A 21,320-nucleotide genomic window follows, 5' to 3' on the forward strand; every position below is an offset into this window, starting at 1 on the left:
TTTCCTGTTTCACCAACTTTCTTGATATTCTATAACTCTCTTCTTATACCAGTCAATTTAAATTTCTTAAATTTATGCTGCTTCTCTGTAATTTTATTTGTTAAAACTCTTTGTGAGTCAACCAGGTTTTTCACTTGCAGCTACCCTTTTCTTTCCATAAGGAATATAATTGCCTTAAATATCTAAAAATTTATCTTTTAAAGTTTTCCATATCTACTCAGTGTCTCCAAATGACTCAGCTGCCTAATTCACATCACGTAATTTTTGTCGCATTCTTTCAAAATTTGCTTTTATTGCAATTTGTAACCCAAATATAATTATTCCTTATCTTCATAAGAAGCAAAACATTGAACCTCGTACAGTAATGAACACTTCTACCCAGATGTTTCCTAATTTCTTCCCTTTTTATTCATTTCTGAATTTGAAGTTACATCTCAAATAGTGTTGTTTATAGTAGGTTCCTTGACTGATTGGTGAAGAAAGCCAACCTCAAAAACTTTTCCCTCATGGTTTGACTCTAGCATTTCCAAGTCTATATGCTTGAAATTAAAAGCACACATAATTATGACTTCATTAAGAGCTGAAATCTTAATCTCATTGTGAAGTTTCATCAGTATTGCTTATATCAACTATTTGTTTATCTTTAATATCCTCAACTTCAACAGGATGTAACTAGCATTTTACATATAAACCTACTTTTCCTTCTCTCTTTAATACTCTACTCCTATCAAATAAACTGTAACCTTGTATTTCAAATAAACTTCTCTTATCAAAATCACATATGTTTAACTGTGTTTTAGTTATTCCAATTACATCAAAATCTTTCATTCCTACTAATGCTCTGAAGTCATCTGTATTATTTCTTATTTCTAGCATTAGGATAGTAATAATTAAGCCTACTCCTATAACCATCTCTGTACTCATATCCTATGCTAAACATTTCTCTGTCTCTTATTCTTTTTGTATTTAGTTTTTCCTGGCCAGGTGGTTAAGGCAATTGACTCATAATTTAAGGGTCTCGGGTTCGAATCTCTGTCGCACTAAACATGCTCGCCCTTTTAGTCATGGGGTGTTATTATGTTACAGTTAATCCCACTATTTGTTGGTAAAAGAGTAGCCCAAGAGTTGGCAGTGGGTGGTGATGACTAGCTGCATTTCCTCTAGTCTTACACTGCTAAGTTAGGGACAGCTAGTGCAGATAGCCCTCATATAGCTTTGCACAAAATTAAAAAAAAAATTTCCTGCCTTTCACCACTGCCTAGTCTTAGCTTGAAACTTCCCTTACAGCTGAATTAATAGTCTTAGCAAATAAACCAGTCCCTACTCTATACAAGTGTAAACCATCCATTTCAAAAATATCCTTTCCTCCACTGAACCAATTGCACAAGTTTAACCAACCTACCTGCTCAACTTTACACACCAGTCTAAGCCTAGTATTTAGTTCTTGTGACCTACTTTTAACTTTTTTCCCCACAGTTAATTTTGGGCAGTATCTCTGACAAAATTACGTTTTATAGCTTTTTATTTAATGCCTTTTGTACATATTAATTAGCTCCTCTGACTTACCTCTCTCTACATCATTAGCCTTTGCATGCACAACAAAAGCTGCATCTCTGCTAGCCCCCTTTATTATATATCTTGCTCTGTTAGTTATATCTTCCATCTGTACCTCTGGGTAGCATAATCTGATCCTTTTCTCCCTTTTTACCCTACAGACTATTCTATTAACATACCTTAACAAGGAATCACCTATAACATCCTTATCATCTACATCTTTCTCTGACCCTTTTGGTTTCTTTCCCTACAGTAGTTCGTCATCTACAGAAGCCAAAGGCTGAAATTTGTTGCTCAACAGAATAGGCTTATTACAATTAAATCCACTAATTTTAGTCCTAATAATACTCTTTCTAACTTCCTGAATGTCATTGTCAGCTGATGTATCCTTTGCATGTAAAAGGTTAAGTTCCTCCTGAAATCCTTCTGCCATTTCCTACAGCCTATGCTTTTCTTTATCTATTGCCTCTACTTTGATTAGGATAGTCTTCATGTTGTCCTTCAACCTTCAAATTCTACATAAAAATTGCATATTTTCATCACTAATTTCCTTAAAAGTTAATGGCAGCCCCAAGTTCCCAAATAAAATCCACACATTGCACCCATAACACCTAACACACTGTGAATGCTTAACTCCTGCACTAGTCGTGACCATTATGTTTATACTTCTAGCCTGATAATAAGTGCTTAATATCAAATAACGGCAGCATATTATTAACACTGTTACTGTTAACTCTAATGTTTTAAGAACCAAGATTAGGTTTTGATCACTACTTTATTTTCACACTAAAGTTTATTTTTAATCGTATGGAACTTAGAAACAGAACTTAATAATTTATTAGAACTAACAAAATACATAATGTTAATAATAAAATGTATCTAGCCTAATTTACAACTTCTCTATATCTATAATAGTGTAAGCTGAATTAAAGACATCAAGAATCAATAAACAAGTTTTTAGAATTGTATTTATGATTGATCTGCAAGTTGAATATACCTAAGCCTAAAGTACTGTTACATGTAGTAATTCTATTGTAATGTAATTGTGAAATTTACACCACTAAATTTGAAGGTGAAACTTTTATGGTCTTACTTTTATTTATGAAAATTATTATATCAAGTTACTATTGTGTTATTTAAACCAAAATACTACAAATAATAATATAAATAACTCTCAGTAATCTGTAAGAGCTTAACTTTTCAACATTTTTCATCTTCATTAAGCCCTCATTTTTTAGTTAAACTGTCTATAAAACAGTCATTAGATTTTAGTTTTTAAAATAAAGCACAGTGTATAAAAAATATTACCATAAAAATTACCATGTATGTGTGAACTTTGTTAACTTTTCTTTTTATTAAAAATTAAAAAAACATAAACAGTGAATATTATAAAGATAATTATATATTACCTTTTAACCTATAAATAAATTTTGTAAGTTTTTACTTTGAATTACTTGGTAGAATAAAATTATTTTTTATCTTTCCAGAGGAAGGTCACCAGAATGGTACAATAAATCATTTGGCCATATTTGTGCTCTTCAACTTGCACGTCTTAGAGATTCTTTCAAACATGGAACAGAAGGTCCTGAAACAAAAGTTTGACTCCCTATTGTGGACCACCTAACCATGCCATTCCATATTGTCCCTTTTTGTTCTTGTTCACAAAGGCAAGTTTCAAAAAGAGGGTCTTATTTCTCATTTATTTCAAATGTATACTTTCAAACTAGTCATGGGCCTTCATTACTTGTTTTAAAAAAAAAAACAACAACAAAGGATTCATGTGTTTATGCATGTATGAACACTTCAGGTTGTTCAGAGAAAACTTTTAAAAGGTTCTCCTTAGTATGAAACAGATGCTAGAATATATTTGACCAACTAAAAGGACCTGCAGTAGTTTTCATACCAAAAAGAGTGAGTTTTTGTGATACATGCCTCATAAACTGGACTAGAACCTATTGTTGGACCTGTCACATAAGCCTTTTATTATTATCTTGAGTTCTGTATTTTGTACAAAGAAAATGAGATAATGTGTAGTTTGTTCGTAAGAAATTTTTAAGTTTATGACTGGTTGTATTTAAACGTTTTGCTTATAATCGTTAATGTTCTTTTTCTTGACAATGCCTTATATAAGCTGCATACATTTCAGTTTGTCCAGTGGATTACAGATCTCGTACATTTTATAATGTTTATAATATTTGGTGAAGTTTATGTGTAATATGTATGTTGGACAACACCCAAAATTTGATTATTGTACATGGGAGAAGCTGCTTCAAAATATATATGATTATTTCAGGCCAGTTGCGTTAAAGATGTAATTTGAATAATTACTGATTATTTTGTTTTTTACACTTTAAGATATTTAGCTCTTTTTAAAGTTATTTGTGCTCTATGAATAGATTGTACATTTACTATACAGTAATACATATATATTGTGTTAGAACACCACATTTGTGAAGTGAACATTCTGTGTTTTATTGTTGTAAGTCTATAAAGAGAAACAATTAGTTATATTAGTTATGTACAAAATAAGATATTAATTCTTTTGTTTGTGAAAAAGTTCTCATTGCTTGTTTGTTTAATTGTAAAATGGGTTTTGTGAAAGTGATAATTAAACAAAGAATGTGCCATTTTCTGTAAACTTTGAATTGAAAACTTGGTCAACTAATCAACTGATACCCATTAAGATTAGTAGAATGTTTTTATTATTGCATTTTTCCTGGAAATTTAAAAAAAAAAACATTTAAAGGTATGAAATGTTTTATTGTTGTTGTTGTTAACTGATTCTTAAATTGTATTTAAATACACACCAGAATATCTAAACATGTAAATATATAATATAGTCTTTAAAACTGGCTGGTGCTTAAGTTTAATGGAAAACAGTATAAAAAGTGACATAACCTCTCAGAAATGTTTTCTTTCAGATATCTATTACCTTTTATGAACACTTAATAGGTGGTGATACTGTAAAAAGATTAATTTCCTGAACAGTTTTTGATCATTTCAATAATAAGTCTTTACTTTGTATAACATTTTTATTTTATTGTTAATAGAACTGGTCTTAATTTCATACTGTACTTACTCATAGGCATATAGGGAATTTTTCAGAGGGGGTTTACAATTTTTGATACCAGTTTTTCACAAATGAAGGTAAAAATTGCCCAAATCACCATATTTCCTGCTTCTAATTTCCTCCAAATGAAAACTGAAAAATTCTCCAAATTGCTATGGGAGGCTGCTACTGCTTTGGCTCCCTGCCTTGTACACTTATGTACTTATTTGTATTATTTGTAGAGGATTCTCTTGTATCATCTGAGTCTTCGGAAAAGAGTTTTTATTCATCATTTTAAGTTTGTGGCACAATTAAAAGACTGGAAAACAAATTTAATTTCTGTGCTATGTGATCATGCAAAACATAATGGTTAATGTTTAGGGCTGCAGCTTAGAAGGTAGAAGTTTCAAGCCATGACACAACTGGACATGCTTTGCACTTTCAACCGTGAGGACATTACAACTTTTGACAGTCAATTCTTTCTCCTATTTGGTTAACAGTAGCCACATAATAAGCAGTGAGGTCTACTGACTGATTGCCCTCCCTGATTAGCAGTTTTAAGCTAGGGATGACTGTTCCTCAACCTTTGGGGTCTCTGACTTGACAATTTAGTTTATGTGGTTGCTCAGTGTATTCTTCTGATTGAAAATACAAAAAATTAAAAAAGTTTGCAAAATTATCATGTTTCATTAAATATATTTAAATTGACATTAACAGATTTTTTATTCTCCAGAAGACAGTAAATGAATGTTTGAACTATCAAATGTCAGGTTACAATGGTCAACTTCTTTTAACTTATAAGAAATGTTGTTATCAAGGAAACTGCAATGATTGGATATTCCACTATACTAAGCCTGGTGATATACTGTGTTTGGACATAGTTTAAATATTATGTTGACAAAATCTGAATCCTGTTCTTTACTTATCTGTATTATGTTAGGTGACAGTGTGAGTTTCATAATTTGGTGCTGGTTGTGGCAGTGATATTGCTTAACATTAGGTCATGTAAGTTCATTTAGTTGGTTCTATGACAAGTAGAAATGGTTTTGTAATCTGAAGGTTGAACGTTTTTTTTCCTTCTCCAATTAAAGACAAGAATATTGTTGTTAAGCAAAAGATAAGTTGGAGGACAAGTATTTGAAAAAGAGGGGTCAAAGGACAACCTTGGTATTCTACATATTTTAAATGTTTATGGTTTTCTGACTTTTCAGAAGGTAAATGCGTTTTTAGAAAAAATGTCACCTCTCCCACTTTGATGTACTGGCTGTGCCACTTGTATAAGATCATAATTGAATATTTGTTTTTTCTTATCGAATGTGAAAAGTATTGCCTCATAACCTGATGAAATAAACCTGCTTACTTGGTGACTTTTTAAAAATAGTTTCTCGTTGAAAATCGTGCTTTTGTTTTAGTTTGAAACCAAGAATAAATACCAGGGATCCTATTTAAAGGAATTAATAAGATATATATAATTTATTATTTAGTAGTATTTTATGTGTTGTTTATATATATATTCAAAATTCCATTTACTTTAGGATGACATTTACATATTCTAAGCTATTTTTTCTTCTAGCATTTATTTACTGTTTGTAGTTTGTTTGTTTTTTTCTGATTAATCAGCATCAGCTGGTGTGCTTTGAATTTAACCATGTAAATATTTTCAATAAATCTTTATTATCACTTTAACATTCTGATTGCAATGGAAACCACAGAAGGTTTTAAGAAATATTCAATGGTATTTACATAACATTTTTTCTTCTTTAATTATTTGTGAAAATGAAAACCATGAAGCACAAGGAAAAGAAAAGATTTTATATAAAATAAGTTGTGCAAATGTAAGACAAAATAAGAATTTTAACTCAGTGTAAAGTTATTTTGGTATTTAAATGCTTTTTATTCCCCTGTTGGTTCCAATGTAGCGTTAACATTCTAAAGAGAAATATGTGGACCAAATGTTACAATAACAATTCAGTTGTTGTCTTCATCAGAATATCATTACAATATAATAATAATATAGATAATTATCTACATATAACTGAAGTTAATTCAATGTATTTCCTTTATGTTTTAACTTCTAACCTGAAATAGGTTAAAATGTTGACATCTGCCTTTTCCTTATAATCATGTTGTTTCATTATCAATTACTTTAAGTAACAAAAGATGAGGCTATTAAATAATATCAACGTGTAAAACAGGTTTGTAAAAACTCCATCTGAGGCCTTTAATGAAGGCTCTATTAATGAAATCGTGTATAGAAGACAAATATATATGTAGAATTATTTATTTTCTTCAAAAATAAAGTTACAAAGAATGAAAGAATTATTCCATAAGTTATAGATTCGTTTAAGTTGGCCCAGAAATATAAAAGTTGATTAATTTATCCCATGACAAATTCAGTAATCTTTATTTATGTTTAAAATCACCAGTATATATCCATATGAAATAGTTAATAATTTGTCTTCATTGCTAACTGACATGTTTTATCAGCTGTTATATTATAGAAACAACTTAAGATTTTTCAGAAATTAGATGATATTTTACAGCTTAAAATTCACACACCCCTCTTTTATCATCTTCATCACAAGTCAAAAATAAATGTTTATTTCAGAATTGGGTGCATTGCACAGAACACCTGAAGAAATCAAAATTATAAAGTAACAAGGAACAAATGAACCTCTGATAAAATATCTCAGTTCTCTTTTAACAAATCTAACCTAACTTAGGTCGTTTATTTAGTCAAATTGATAACATGTTTCAGTGATATTTTTCAAGAATGAATTTAGTAACCATTTCTTTTAAAGAATAATAAACCTAGTAAGTAAAATTATAAAAGAATTCCTGGTGATATGAAGACTTAAGAAATAACTAAGGTATACTTATTAAGATTCTGTATATTTATAGTTTATAAATGTGTTTTCCTTTATCTTTTTTTGCTGTTTGTTGCTTTAATGCTCTATAATATCTGTGTTACTTGCTTACTTACAATAGGTTTCATTGTACCAAACTGTTGTTTCTCACAAATTATGATGTGTTACTTTTTATCAGACAGGTAATATAAACTTAATTTGTACAAATCGTGCTAATAATAAAGTTATTGTTAAACTACTGACGTTATTTAGTAGTGCATCTAATATTTATTGCATCATTTTAATGATGGTGGAGATCAGTATACGCCTCTTCCGTTTACATGTTTAATAGTGTTGTTCTAGTTTAATGACTGTATACATATATTAAATATCTTTCTCTTTTAAACAATGCTTTAGGCTTCTATGTCACGCATTCTCTTTTCAATTTCACCTTTGGTGAAAAAAGGAAATAAATCTTTACCACACTCACATACACATGTTTATATACAGTTCTGTGCAAAAGTATTAGAATAAGAGAATGTTTTCTCATTCTTTCCATTTCATTGGGCTAATCCTTCCATGCTATTATATAATATAAGTTTCAAAAGTGTAATCATAATACTTCACTGATCTCTGTTGACAATTGAATGAGACAGGGGGAGAATACTTGTCATTTTTTAGAATTCCCATATACTTGTACCAATGTCGTGTCGTAAGGGTTCTGCTTGAATTAACATACTGATCAAATTTAGGATTTGAAATAACTGTCATTGTAGCCCATGCAGTGTCTTAATTATATAGAAAGAAGCTAACAAGGAGTTAGCATATGATACTGGTATATGCTAACTGTATATGTTATGTCACGGCTAAAAAACACAGAGTAGGGAATTATCAGTAGAGCATAGAGTTGGCATAAAAGGTTTATGTAATGCTGGTTCGACTCTCCAACAAATGTGTACAGACTTGAAATGCTTTCTCAAACACTGTACAATATACTCTAGGTTGTGATACCAAGACAGGTAAATGTGAAAACAGAAAAAGAAAAGGCAGAACACCTAACCTCAATGGTACGGATGTTAAGTATCTTCATTTATGCAGCCTTCAGGACAGAAGGAAGACTGGTACTGATCTCAAGCATGAGATAAACAACCAAATGTACCAAATGACAGAAGAGTGTCCAGATTTACAATATGAAGAAGACGAGAATGAAATATTTGGCCCTGTAGCACTTTAAAAAATATCTACTTCAATCTCCAGATATTGTCAAGGACAGAAATTTCTTAAAAGGTACAAACATTGGACCGTTGATTATTAGAAAAGTGTTATGAACGGATAAGTCCAAGCTTGGAATATTTGGTTTGAAGCGTACGTTGTACGTCCGGTGGAAGAAAGGTGAAATATACTTATCTCAGTGCATAACACCTACTTTGAAGCATGGGGGAGACAGTGTGAGGGTTTGGGGAGGGTGTGTTTCTAATGAGGAAGCAAGAGCTATTTGCAAAATAGATGTAATAATGGATCAGCATAAAGGAGTTAGTGACATCTAGTGGTAACCAATCTGATTGTTTTTGTGTTCAGAAAATGCTAACTTCATGGCGCAGTGCTTGATCTTTTGATGCCGCGGATGAAAAGTAAAAAAAAAAAAAAGTTTTAAGATGTAATATAAAAATAAATACCCTAAAAAACTACCTTACAAATTCGTTCACTGATATGTATTTGTATTTTCTTCACTAAAAATACGAGGCCTGTGTATTTCCTGTTTAATTGTGATTAGATGAGTTCAAAAAAAGGTACCATAACCAGATATATTTCTTGCGTCGGTGACAAATATAGGTTATTTTATTTTGTTATCTATAGATGGTCGTTGGAACAAGCTACCCAAATAACGACCCATTGCCACAGTGGGTGTAAAATATCAGTGATAACTCAATGCAGTCAACGCTTAATAAATAAAAATCTCGATGATAATAATTATACTACAGAGTAAACAAATAATAACCATCGAGTTCAGACTTTAATATCTAAAAAGTCAGTGGGTGATGATGACTAGCTGCTTTCCCTCTAGTCTGCGAAATTAGGGACGGCTAGTGCAGGTAGCTTTCGTGTAGTTTTGCGCGAAATTAAAAAAAAACAACAAACAATTCTATAACTTACTAATATCTTTAGTTACTCGGCATTGCCTCGGTTTTCGAAAAAAATACTTAACTATCGGAATATGGAAACAGAGGGACTTAAGAAATATTTTGTGAATTTATAAAGAAACAACAACAAACTTTATGTTTGATATTTGAAAATAAACTACAAAGCAGTTTCAAATCCAAGCTTTCTTATAAACCACGATTTTCCCCCTTCACTTGGAACAGTATATAGGCTGTTCTTGATCTATTCTTGAGCATCCAATGTAGAGTTGTCCACGTGAGAAACATGGCGAGTCCCATTAGTTTAACATATTGGCTTTGAGTTTTGTTGTTTGACATTATAAAGCTTAATTTGATTGGGAGCTGAAAGCTTTAGAAATCGAAGGAATGATTGGTTAGAATAGGTCCCATGAATCATTTAACTACAACCTCGGTAAATATACAGCGTGGGCATTTTCTAAATATGTAACATCAGCCGGCCCCTTTTTCAAGAACTCTTTTAACTTTAAATCTATTCTTAATCAACTAAATCATAAAGCCCTGATGATCAGGTCCAAAACTAACTTTATGTTCAATAATCAAAATTACTTACAAATAAATGGCCTAAGTATATGGAATCTCGTGTCACCAGTTCTATCCAACATTTTTATGGCACAGATTGAAACTAAAGCGATGAATTCAGCCTTACACCCACCACTATACTGGAACAGGTATGTTGATGATACAATTACTAGATTTACATCTACAGAACTCACACTTCGTTTTTCAGCCATGTTAACTCTATACACCCCAACATTAAGTTCACCTGTTAACAGGAAAAATTAATCAAACAGCATTTCTTAATCTCAAGATCACAAAAACCGATACAGAATTCAAAACAGAAATCCACAGAAAAATCACCTCTACTGGATTATACATTCCCTGGGACTCAGCATATGAAACAAAACAAAAACTCAACACATTAAAAAACCAAATAAACACAGTCACAAAACTATGTTCACCTGATAAAATTAACGATGAAATCAACAAAATAAAACAGCACTTCATCAACATCAATAAATTTTATCCAAACCCCGTGGAAAAAATTATACGCACACACCGAGAACAGCAACAAACAAACAATAATAAATTCCAAGATACAAGAAACTGTTAAATCTTACACTGCTACATACCATATGTTCACGATATCAGTGAAAATATAACCAATATTTTTAGAAAAGTACAATAAAACATAACATACCAGTAAACACCAGACTTATTCAAAAACCAGGTACAGAACTTAAGTCCATACTAGGAAAAAAATACATGACAAACACACCAGCATTATTTATAAAATACAATGTAACAATTTCTGTATTGAAGAAACAAGTAGATAAACGGAAACCAGATTCAAAGAACACAAACACAAAAAAAACCTTCACACGTTTTCAATTACTGCAAATCAAATAAATACAACATAACTATAGAAAACACCCAGATACTAAGAAGGTAAACAAACACAAAATCAAAAAAGTCCTACTTATACAACAGCTAAAACTAAAATTAAACCAATATAAAGGAATATCTTTATACCTATGCTAATTAATAACCTAACAGAGGCCCGGCATGGCCAGGTGGATTAAGGAGTTTGACTCGTAAGCTGAGGGTCGCGGGTTCGAATCCTCGTCACACCAAACATGCTCGCCCTTTCAGTCTTGGAGGCGTTATAAGGTGACGGTCAATACCACTATTCGTTAATAAAAGAGTAGCTCAATAGTTGGCGGTGGGTGGTGATGACCAGCTGCCTTCCCTCTACTCTTACACTACTAACTTAGGACGGCTAGCGCAGATAGCCCTCATGTAGCTATGCGCGAAATTAAGAAAAACAACAACAAAAACAAACAATAATCTAACATCTAATTGCAACGAGGCCTGGCATACGTGAAATTCAAAACGAACAAACAAGTAACTAATTGCAACGCCCTCTATAATCCCGTACCCGTTTATAAACTCGTTCTTAAGACATGTGCCCGGCACCAGTGAGTTGCAAACTCTCTCTTTGTTAACCTTAAGATGACCTAGGAAGGTCGAAACGCTGTTCTTTGCTTTATTAGTGAAAATGTTGATACCTATACCAGTCGTTCTGAGATACAGTCCAACGAAAGATTGCGGGCCATTTCATATCAACTCTAACATGCACAGATGTCGCTGGTTGTTTAATACACATTTCTTATATTTGTCTAGTAGTTAAGCAATAAGTAAATATAGCACATAAAATATTAACAAATCAAATGTTTGAAAAGTATTTAATATCGCGTATAATTAACAACAAACAGTTATTCAATTTCGCGCAAAGCTGCACGAGGGCTATCTGCACAAGCAGTCCCTAATTTAGTAGTGTAAGACAAGAAAGAAGGCAGTTAGTCATCACCGCTCATCGCCAACTCTTGGGCTACTCTTTTAACTAACTAATAGTGAAATTGATTACACAATATTACAACTCCACGGTTGAAAGGCCGAGCATGTTGGGCGTGACGGGGATTCGAACCCGCGACCCTCAAATTACGGGGTCACTGTATTAATGAAAATACTTTATGGTTTATGAATTAAACCTAATAAAACATTTGTTTTCCAGCACTACGTTTATCAAGCCATTTAAGTATATTTTGCAACACTTACAGAAAAGCTTAATAAATTTATTCTTATTAGATATAAATAAATGATAATAATAAAAAAGCCGTGAAATGCATTTGCAAAATAAACTACTCTCCCTATTGGCATATTTGTAAAACAAGTTTTGATATGATACATATATATTAAAATAACATGTTTGTTAGCGCAGCTGATCCAATCTTTTTATAAAACAATCAATGACTTGGAAAACAAAGTAATGTAATGAGAAAGTTAAAACAATGTGTTTCTAAGTTATTGTTTCTATTTATTATAACCAAGGGATACCAGGTAAAAGAAACCTAGTTTTTATCAAAACGACCTTTAGGTATAGCCAGAAAAAAAGAAAAGAAAAAAGGGATAGATTGAAACTTCCGTACTGTAAACGATTGCTCAGACATTTCACAATAAAATCATGTATGTTATTCCAGACTTTTGATAATTATTTTATACATATAACCATTGAGTTCAAAGCATGTATCGACAACTGCTACTGAACTAAAACATGAAATTAGAACAGACATAACCCACAAACTTAAAACAGCTTACTTCGAACTATAGAGGGTTGAGTACGTTGTATTAAAATAATTTTAAATGTGTAAAACAACAGGTCGTGTAATGATTTCAGTCGACATAAAGCCGCAGTGTAATGGAACATATCATAACTATATCTTGACTTTGTTTAGTATTGCATAGGTACTGTGATACTACTGTAATGAGAAGGATTTATATTATCCCTTTCTGAAGCACAATACGCATATATTCAGACTATATTTATGCATCCAAACTGTGGATTTATAATTATCAAGACGGAGATATTCTAGGTGTTTAAAAACATCAGGAAACAGCTTGTAACCCAGCTGTGGTAAAGCAGTGTCCAGAAGTCCACATAAGAATATACTAGTACGAAGATAAATGGGAAAAGACGTACGAAAGACAACAACAACAACAACAAAAACAAAACAAACAAACAAACAAAAAACAATTTCCGCCTAGACAAGAAACATAAGTTGTGAGCACACAGGTTATTTATATGACATGTAAGTTCAACCAACGCATATCTCTGGCAACTGGGGAATGAAACGGGCATTAATGTTATTTCCTATGAAGACATGCCTGCTAAGTTTTCGGACAAAGCATCTAATAATTTTTGTGTGATCGTAATATTGAAATCTTTGCATTTCTGTTGTAAATAAGTTTCCGATAACATCCAAATGGAAGAGATGGTTTGAACATGACAGCCGCACGATGGAACTTTTTACAATAGAAATTACGCTGCAGGCCTATTGTCAAAATAATGGTCGTCAGGTACGACAAGACTGGACATTAAAATAAAAAGTACTCAGCCGTTGTATATGCCTAAAGAAATACATAACGTGAAATACATATAAAACTCTGAAAACAGTGCAAGTAGTGACAAAATTATTTCGGCTAATAGATGGTGTCAAAGGTCAGTTGGTAAGAGCAATCTATCTCTAATCTATTTTATGACACGGTATCGCAAACATTTGTTTATACGGTTAAAACTGAGAACAATAGAACAAATCAGAAAACGTACATGCAAAAAAAGCATTTTTAACCCTAGTTTTTTCTGGCTGTTTAAATTTAAACGTTTTTTTTTTCTTTATTTGGCTATAGATGTCGTGACAGCTTTATTGATTTTTTTTAATTTCGCGCCAAGCTACACGAGGGCTATCTGCGCTAGCCATTCCTAACTTATCAGTGTAAGACCAGAGGGAAGGCAGCTAGTCATCACCACCCACCGCCAACTCTTGGGCTACTCTTTTACCAACGAATAGTGGGATTGACCGTTACATTATAACGGCCACACGGCTAAAAGGGCGAGCATATTTGGTGCGACGGGGACTCGAACTCGCGACCCTCAGATTACGTGTTGAACGTCTTAACCCACCTGGCCATGTCGGGCCTCTTTATCAATGAATTCACGAGTATTCATTATAAAATACAGAAAGGCCCAAAGTCTTAAAAACAAAACTGAAACCTTTCACATTTCGTTACGTTTTTTTAAGGTAGATATATGTGTTTGTTGAGAATTTTATAAATTTGAAAAAGTAAAATTTCATTGTTGTTAATCTGTTTGGTTTTAATATACAATAAGTTTTCTCAAGATTCATGTTTTAAGGTTTACAGTATGAAAGAATCAAAACCTTAGAATATTTGTTAATAAACGTGTTTATTCGTCTTAAGTTTTGGTTTTATAGATCATTTTTCAAACAATGGTCAATTTACGTGTTATTTTCGGTAATTTTCGTTATTATGCTGCTATATATTACCTAACTGATATGTATATCATTCTATAATATTCACTATGCGTTTAAGTATATATTACTTTATTACCTTTTTATATAGTAAGAACATGACTGAGTCAACTTTAACTTATTTTAATAGTGAGGGAAAGTCTTATATAAAATTCATTTATCTGACTGAATGTTTCACAATCATTTGCATATTCTAAAACTCCACCTCAACGCCTTCCATCCACGAGGTATTGACGTCATTGCTATTCTAAACGCATAGATTTACAACATAATTACAAAGTAGAAGAGTCTCATACACACACAAAAATGGTGTCATGAAAGAAGACGAACACAAAATTCCACGTTCCCATGACAACAGTTTCCGTCATTGTCATTATCGAACGAAAGAGCTCTTTTTAACAGGTTAATTTGATTTATTAGTACAGAATACACTTCTAATTAAACTGAATTTATATTTAAAAAATGTTGCTTAAATACAAGCAGATGTACTAAATAGTCATCTGCTTTTTAATATAACGGTTGTAATTATAATTTTATAAGCCCACCAGCAATGTTACACAGCTTTTAGGAAAAAAAAAACAATAGACTCTGATCTCTCTGATTCTTCAGGCCCGGCATGGCCAAGCGTGTTAAGGCGTGCGACTCGTAATCCGAGGGTCGCGGGTTCGCATCCCCGTCGCGCTAAACATGCTCGCCCTTTCAGCCGTGGGGGCGTTATTATGTTACGGTCAATCCCACTATTCGTTGGTAAAAGAGTAGTTCAACAGTTGGCGGTGGGTGGTGATGACTAGCTGCCTTCCCTCTAGTCTTAGACTGCTACATTAGGGACAGCTAGCACAGATAGCCCTCGAGTAGCTTTGTGCGAAATTCAAAAACAAACAAACAAACTGATTCTTCGTTCCACATTTCGATAGGTTAAAATATTTTGGGATTTTATGGAAAAACAGTAATCTTAGGTTTGATTTTTGAAAATAAACTAAGAACCTGTTTAAAATCAGGGCTTCCTTATAAACGATTGTTTTCCTTTCCTCGCAATGATATATGGGCTCTCATTGTTCATCTCATTTGAACATCCAAACAAAAAGGTTTTCTCATGGTGACGCCATTACAAGTCTTGTTTGTTTATTTGAAAACAAAGTCTACCAAAACAAAAACAATAACAAAAACCGAATAAACAATGGCTTCTTTAAACAACTGAAAAAAATAAAATGGTTTAAGTGTAATGTTAGCTCCAGTAATTTGACTTCCAAAACAGAATTTGACTTGAGTATATCAAAAAATTTGAGTTAAAATTAAGTTGTCTTTGACCAAAACAAAATTCTGATCTGGTGAATGATTAGTGTGACCTCATGACAATTGGAACTGATTTTTAATGCCTTCTAGAATTTGTTGTTAGCACAAAATGTACAATACTTGCTTGGTAGTCCAAGAACGCTTCGAATACTTTTAAACATTAAAAAAAGCCCCAGAAACCCTAATAAATAATAACATTTACGCAAACGAAAGTTTTATTAAAAGCGTATTAAAAGTATCTAGTAACATTTTCAGCAATTCCAGGTTTTCACAATACATATTCTGAAGGCTACAAGAGTGTCAGTACAGAAAACAATGGAACTGTATGGATCAAGGTATAAACATCAACACGTGACATATTTAGTGTCAGCTCTGGTATTCCTGCAGAAGATTCAAAGTCAGCAGCACAACCATTTTTAAGTGGTTTAAATTTCAGTTGCCGGAGGGCACGCGCTAACTCTGTTTCAAAGTTTATGTGACCAATGGGTAACAATGACACACAAACCAATAACCACCCATCGAAATTTAGTGCTACAAATATGTCATTCACAGACTTATTTTTGCACCTTGTACTCTCCTCTGTACTACAATGACGCAATAACAAACTTTTGGAAGAATATTCTTCATACACTGATACGTTTTCCTGATTGTATTCGAGCATCAATCACACGGAGGCTCAAAATAAACAACGATTTATAAGCATAGGAAAACTTTTGACTAGACTCCACCTCTACCTATATCCTTTCACCTGCTGGCACCAGTTTTGTCACATTTGGATTGCTCACAATTAATCATATCTGAAGACGACAGACCAAAGTTCTGTCGAAACATGTAGTATGTTTCAACATCAATAAACCTTTCACCCACCTTTTATTATATTGATATAATGTGTTTCTTTACTCAAACGTTGGCTCGGCGCAAAGCTACAGGAAAGCTATTTGCACTAGCCATCCCTAATTTAGCAGTGTAAGACAAGAAGGAAGGCAGCTAGTCATCACAACCCACTGCTAACTCTTGGGCTACTCTTTTACCAATGAATAGTGGGATTGATCGTAACATTACAACTCCCACACGGCTGAAAGGGCGAGCATGTTTGGGGTGACGGGGATTCAAACCCGAGACCCTCAAATTACAAGTCGAGTGCCTGAACCACCTGGCCATGCCGGGCCTTATTAATGTTATACCGATAACGAATAAATACTTCCAGATGTATCAAACAAAAAATACAAAAAAAAATAATTTATTTTCCAAACATGAGCTTTGAACACACGAAATCTTCATATCTCTAGTTATCAAGGGAATTTAATAAAAGAACATCAGAACTGAAAGTTCTGAAGAAAGAATTCACTTTAATAAAAGTGATAAGACAGAAATATCCACAGTTTTAACCTGATTTATTTGAAAAACATTTCACAATGTAATACAAAATAAACATTAGCGAAGAATAAAACTTCGTAACTAAGCAACACGTATGCATTTCTATTTGACAGCAAGTTATTTGGTACCTAAATTACACACAAATGTGTTTTTTTATTTGTAAGGAGCCGAAAAAGAGAAAATACATATTTTTTAAAAATAATTTTGTTGTATTTTATTAATACACAAGTATTATTAGAAACAAAATCAGCTGGTGTTGCCATGTTTTAGTGCTAGGTGGCTCAGCATTAAGTTTAAGGGCTTAAGTGTAAATATAAAATTCAGGGTACTATACCTGCGATGAACACGTCACAAATAAGCAGTGTTCACCTTTGTGCTTAACGACAAGCACACAAAATCGTCCAGTTTTTGTAAACTTGTGCAACTTTATGTGCTGGATAATTGAAATCTTCCGAATAAATCACTCGTGATTGAGATGAACAGTTTTCTCAATAAAATAACAAAACACATGATGTTTGAATGTTGACCACCAGTATGTTAGTTACCGATTTAAACAGCTCAAAGTAAAATTTGTAGTCTCAGTTCCCCACTTGGTTTCAAACCATTTGCTAACAGTGATGTTAGCACATTGCACAATGTTGAGTTTTTTTATGTCTTCTTGTCACTTAGAACTTTCATTGCAAAGAACGAACCAAACCCTATGTAAATTTCATAGTTGACTCTCGCAGTAACTAGTGGAATTAATAGTAATATCAGATGGTGTTTTTCTTTATATTTTGTGTGACTTTTGTGGTAATAAGCACCTCTATGCATAAGCAATCTAGAAAAAAAGACATTTAAGAGTTCTATAGACCTCTTGTGTTTTTTTTTTTTTTATCGAAACGGTCATCTAATCTCTCTCTCTCTATATATATATACATATACATGGTATTAATTTCATTCAACATCACGTAACGTAGTGAGGGTTTCGTTGGTTACTTTCAGTTCTTGCAACAAAGGACGCCTGATTAAAATCAATTGTTTAATATCAATAATAACATCTCTGAGATATTTTGAGTATTTACAACTGGAACGTCAGTATGTCAAATGTGATATAGATGTATTACTAGAAGGGAATGACAAGTATGTTGCTGACCACGTGGCAGAAAGACCAGTTCAAGTATATATCTTGACACAAGGGTCTCTTACACTTACTTACATAGGAACTCTTTCACGAAGATGTGATAACAGAACGTTAATACATTTTCTCAAAATTACATTTGACATTTCTAGATGTATCAGATAACGTTTCGTTGATTGTGCTGTTGTGTTTCATTAACCCTTAGCGCACTGATTGTTCATTGAGACTATACATTCATGTTCATACTTTAAATTTTTCTAAACACATCATTCAAGGAACTTATATACTTTTACATTATTACTACGTGAGGTTTTGGCCTTCTTTTCATTTTTTTTTAATTAGGGTCATAGCAGAGTAGGTTTGTAACTTACGTCATACAAACAGGACATTAAAGGTGCAATTTCGAGTTTTTACGTTCAAGCTAATTCAGTATATCGTATTACATATCTTTTGATTTTTTAATATTTTTTTTTTTGCATGCGTAAATGTATAACAAGTCTGTATTTTATTTTTTCAAACTTAAGATATGGCAATCCCAGAGATTTTATAATTGCTGCTTAAGTACTGAATGTCTATATTGGATAACTATTATTCTGTGAGATTTCGGAAAAAGGATCATCATAAGGTTATTTCGAGATATGGCGAGTTTCTTGATAGAAAACAGATAAAAGGTTCGTTTGTTTCGGTTATTCACGCATAGCTATAGAAGAGCGGATCCGAATTCTGTATTCATTACTTGGGCTATGCTAATCGAATAATAGAATTTAACTTTTACTCTTGTAATACACCCACAATTTCAAAGTACAGATCCCTGGTTTCCAGCAAAGGGAAGCGACCCTTAACCCCATGATCTATAGTCTGATACGCTGACCACCCAGACCATTCCAAGCCCGTGATCATGGAATGAAAGAGATAGACAGTTAACCAATCACATGCATATATTCAACAGCCAATCACGCATAAGTATTTAGTTAGAATAAGTACTTACAGTTTAGGTGTTTAATAAAGTATTTGTTTGGTAGACAGAAGTCATGCGAACTACAAATAGTAAAAGAATGGTTCTCAGACATTGAAAAGGTAATGCTTTAGATAACTCTAGGACTTTGATTCTTCCAACATAATAAATTATAAACACAGTATAACTCCTGTTTCTTGTGGTGACCTACTGCACTTGCCATTTGAAATTTGAGAATATTCAAGTGTGGTTAGTTTATAAACGTAAAATATCATAAAACAATCACACAACAAAGTAACTTGATAAAACTAATTTTTACTTGAATTCGGTGTAATTTCAAGCCTGGTTTGATTCTGAAAGGAAAGTTACTGAATTAGAAATATATTTTTCTTCTTGTTTTAAACAGAAATCTAAAAATCCAGGCTTAAAGAAGATACTATGCGAATGAAGTTCAACAACTTGACTACGGTTATTGAAGCTCAACAATTGGACGACGATCAATGAAGTTCAACAACTTGACTACAGTCACTGAAGTTCAACAATTGGACGACAATCAATGAAGTTCAACAACTTGACGACAGTCACTGAAATGCAACAATTGGACGACGATCAATGAAGTTCAACAACTTGACGACAGTCACTGAAGTTCAACAATTGGACGACGATCAATGAAGTTCAACAATTTGACGACAGTCACTGAAGCTCAACAATTGGACGACGACCAATGAAGTTCAACAACTTGACGACAGTCACTGAAGCTCAACAATTGGACGACGACCAATGAAGTTCAACAACTTGACGACAGTCACTGAAGCTCAACAATTGGACGACGACCAATGAAGTTCAACAACTTGACGACAGTCACTGAAGCTCAACAATTGGACGACGACCAATGAAGTTCAACAATTGGACGACGATCAATGAAGTTCAACAACTTGACGACAGTCACTGAAGCTCAACAATTGGACGACGACCAATGAAGTTCAACAACTTGACGACAGTCACTGAAGTTCAACAATTGGACGACGATCAATGAAGTTCAACAACTTGACGACAGTCACTGAAGTTCAACAATTGGACGACGATCAATGAAGTTCAACAACTTGACGACAGTCACTGAAGTTCAACAATTGGACGACGATCAATGAAGTTCAACAATTTGACGACAGTCACTGAAGTTCAACAATTGGACGACGATCAATGAAGTTCAACAACTTGACGACAGTCACTGAAGTTCAACAATTGGACGACGATCAATGAAGTTCAACAATTTGACGACAGTCACTGAAGTTCAACAATTGGACGACGATCAATGAAGTTCAACAACTTGACGACAGTCACTGAAGTTCAACAGTTGGACGACGATCAATGTAGTTCAACAATTTGACGACAGTCACTGAAGCTCAACAATTGGACGACGATCAATGAAGTTCAACAACTTGACTACAGTCACTGAAGTTCAACAATTGGACGACGATCAATGAAGTTCAACAACTTGACGACAGTCACTGAAGTTCAACAATTAGACGACAATCAATGAAGTTCAACAACTTGACGACAGTCACTGAAGTTCAACAATTGGACGACGATCAAAGAAGTTCAACAACTTGACGACAGTCACTGAAGCTCAACAATTGGACGACGACCAATGAAGTTCAACAACTTGACGACAGTCACTGATATCAACAATTAGACGACAGTCACTGAAGCTTAACAATTGGACGACGATCAATGAAGTTCAACAATTTGACGACAGTCACTGAAATGCAACAACTGGACGACGATCAATGAAGTTCAACAACTTGACGACAGTCATTGAAGTTCAACAATTGGACGACGATCAATGAAGTTCAACAACTTGACGACAGTCACTGAAGTTCAACAATTAGACGACAATCAATGAAGTTCAACAACTTGACGACAGTCACTGAAGTTCAACAATTGGACGACAATCAAAGAAGTTCGACAACTTGACGACAGTCACTGAAGCTCAACAATTGGACGACGATCAATGAAGTTCAACAACTTGACGACAGTCACTGATATCAACAATTTGACGA

General features: G+C 33.2%; 1 protein-coding gene across 2 annotated transcripts in view; it reads left to right on the plus strand.

The window, feature by feature from the left end:
• LOC143231073 (stAR-related lipid transfer protein 13-like) overlaps positions 1–7,712 on the plus strand; it is a 170,774-nt gene extending 163,062 nt beyond the window's left edge. For both annotated transcript variants that reach the window (XM_076465607.1, XM_076465608.1), the window contains one exon: positions 3,042–7,712. In XM_076465607.1, coding sequence (XP_076321722.1) covers positions 3,042–3,156 — 115 coding nt within the window. In that variant the 3' untranslated portion in view covers positions 3,157–7,712. The remainder of the gene's footprint in view (positions 1–3,041) is intronic.
• Positions 7,713–21,320: the final 13,608 nt, after the last annotated feature.

The sequence above is a fragment of the Tachypleus tridentatus genome, chromosome 10 (genome assembly GCF_004210375.1).
Source record: "Tachypleus tridentatus isolate NWPU-2018 chromosome 10, ASM421037v1, whole genome shotgun sequence".
NCBI lineage: Eukaryota > Metazoa > Arthropoda > Merostomata > Xiphosura > Limulidae > Tachypleus > Tachypleus tridentatus.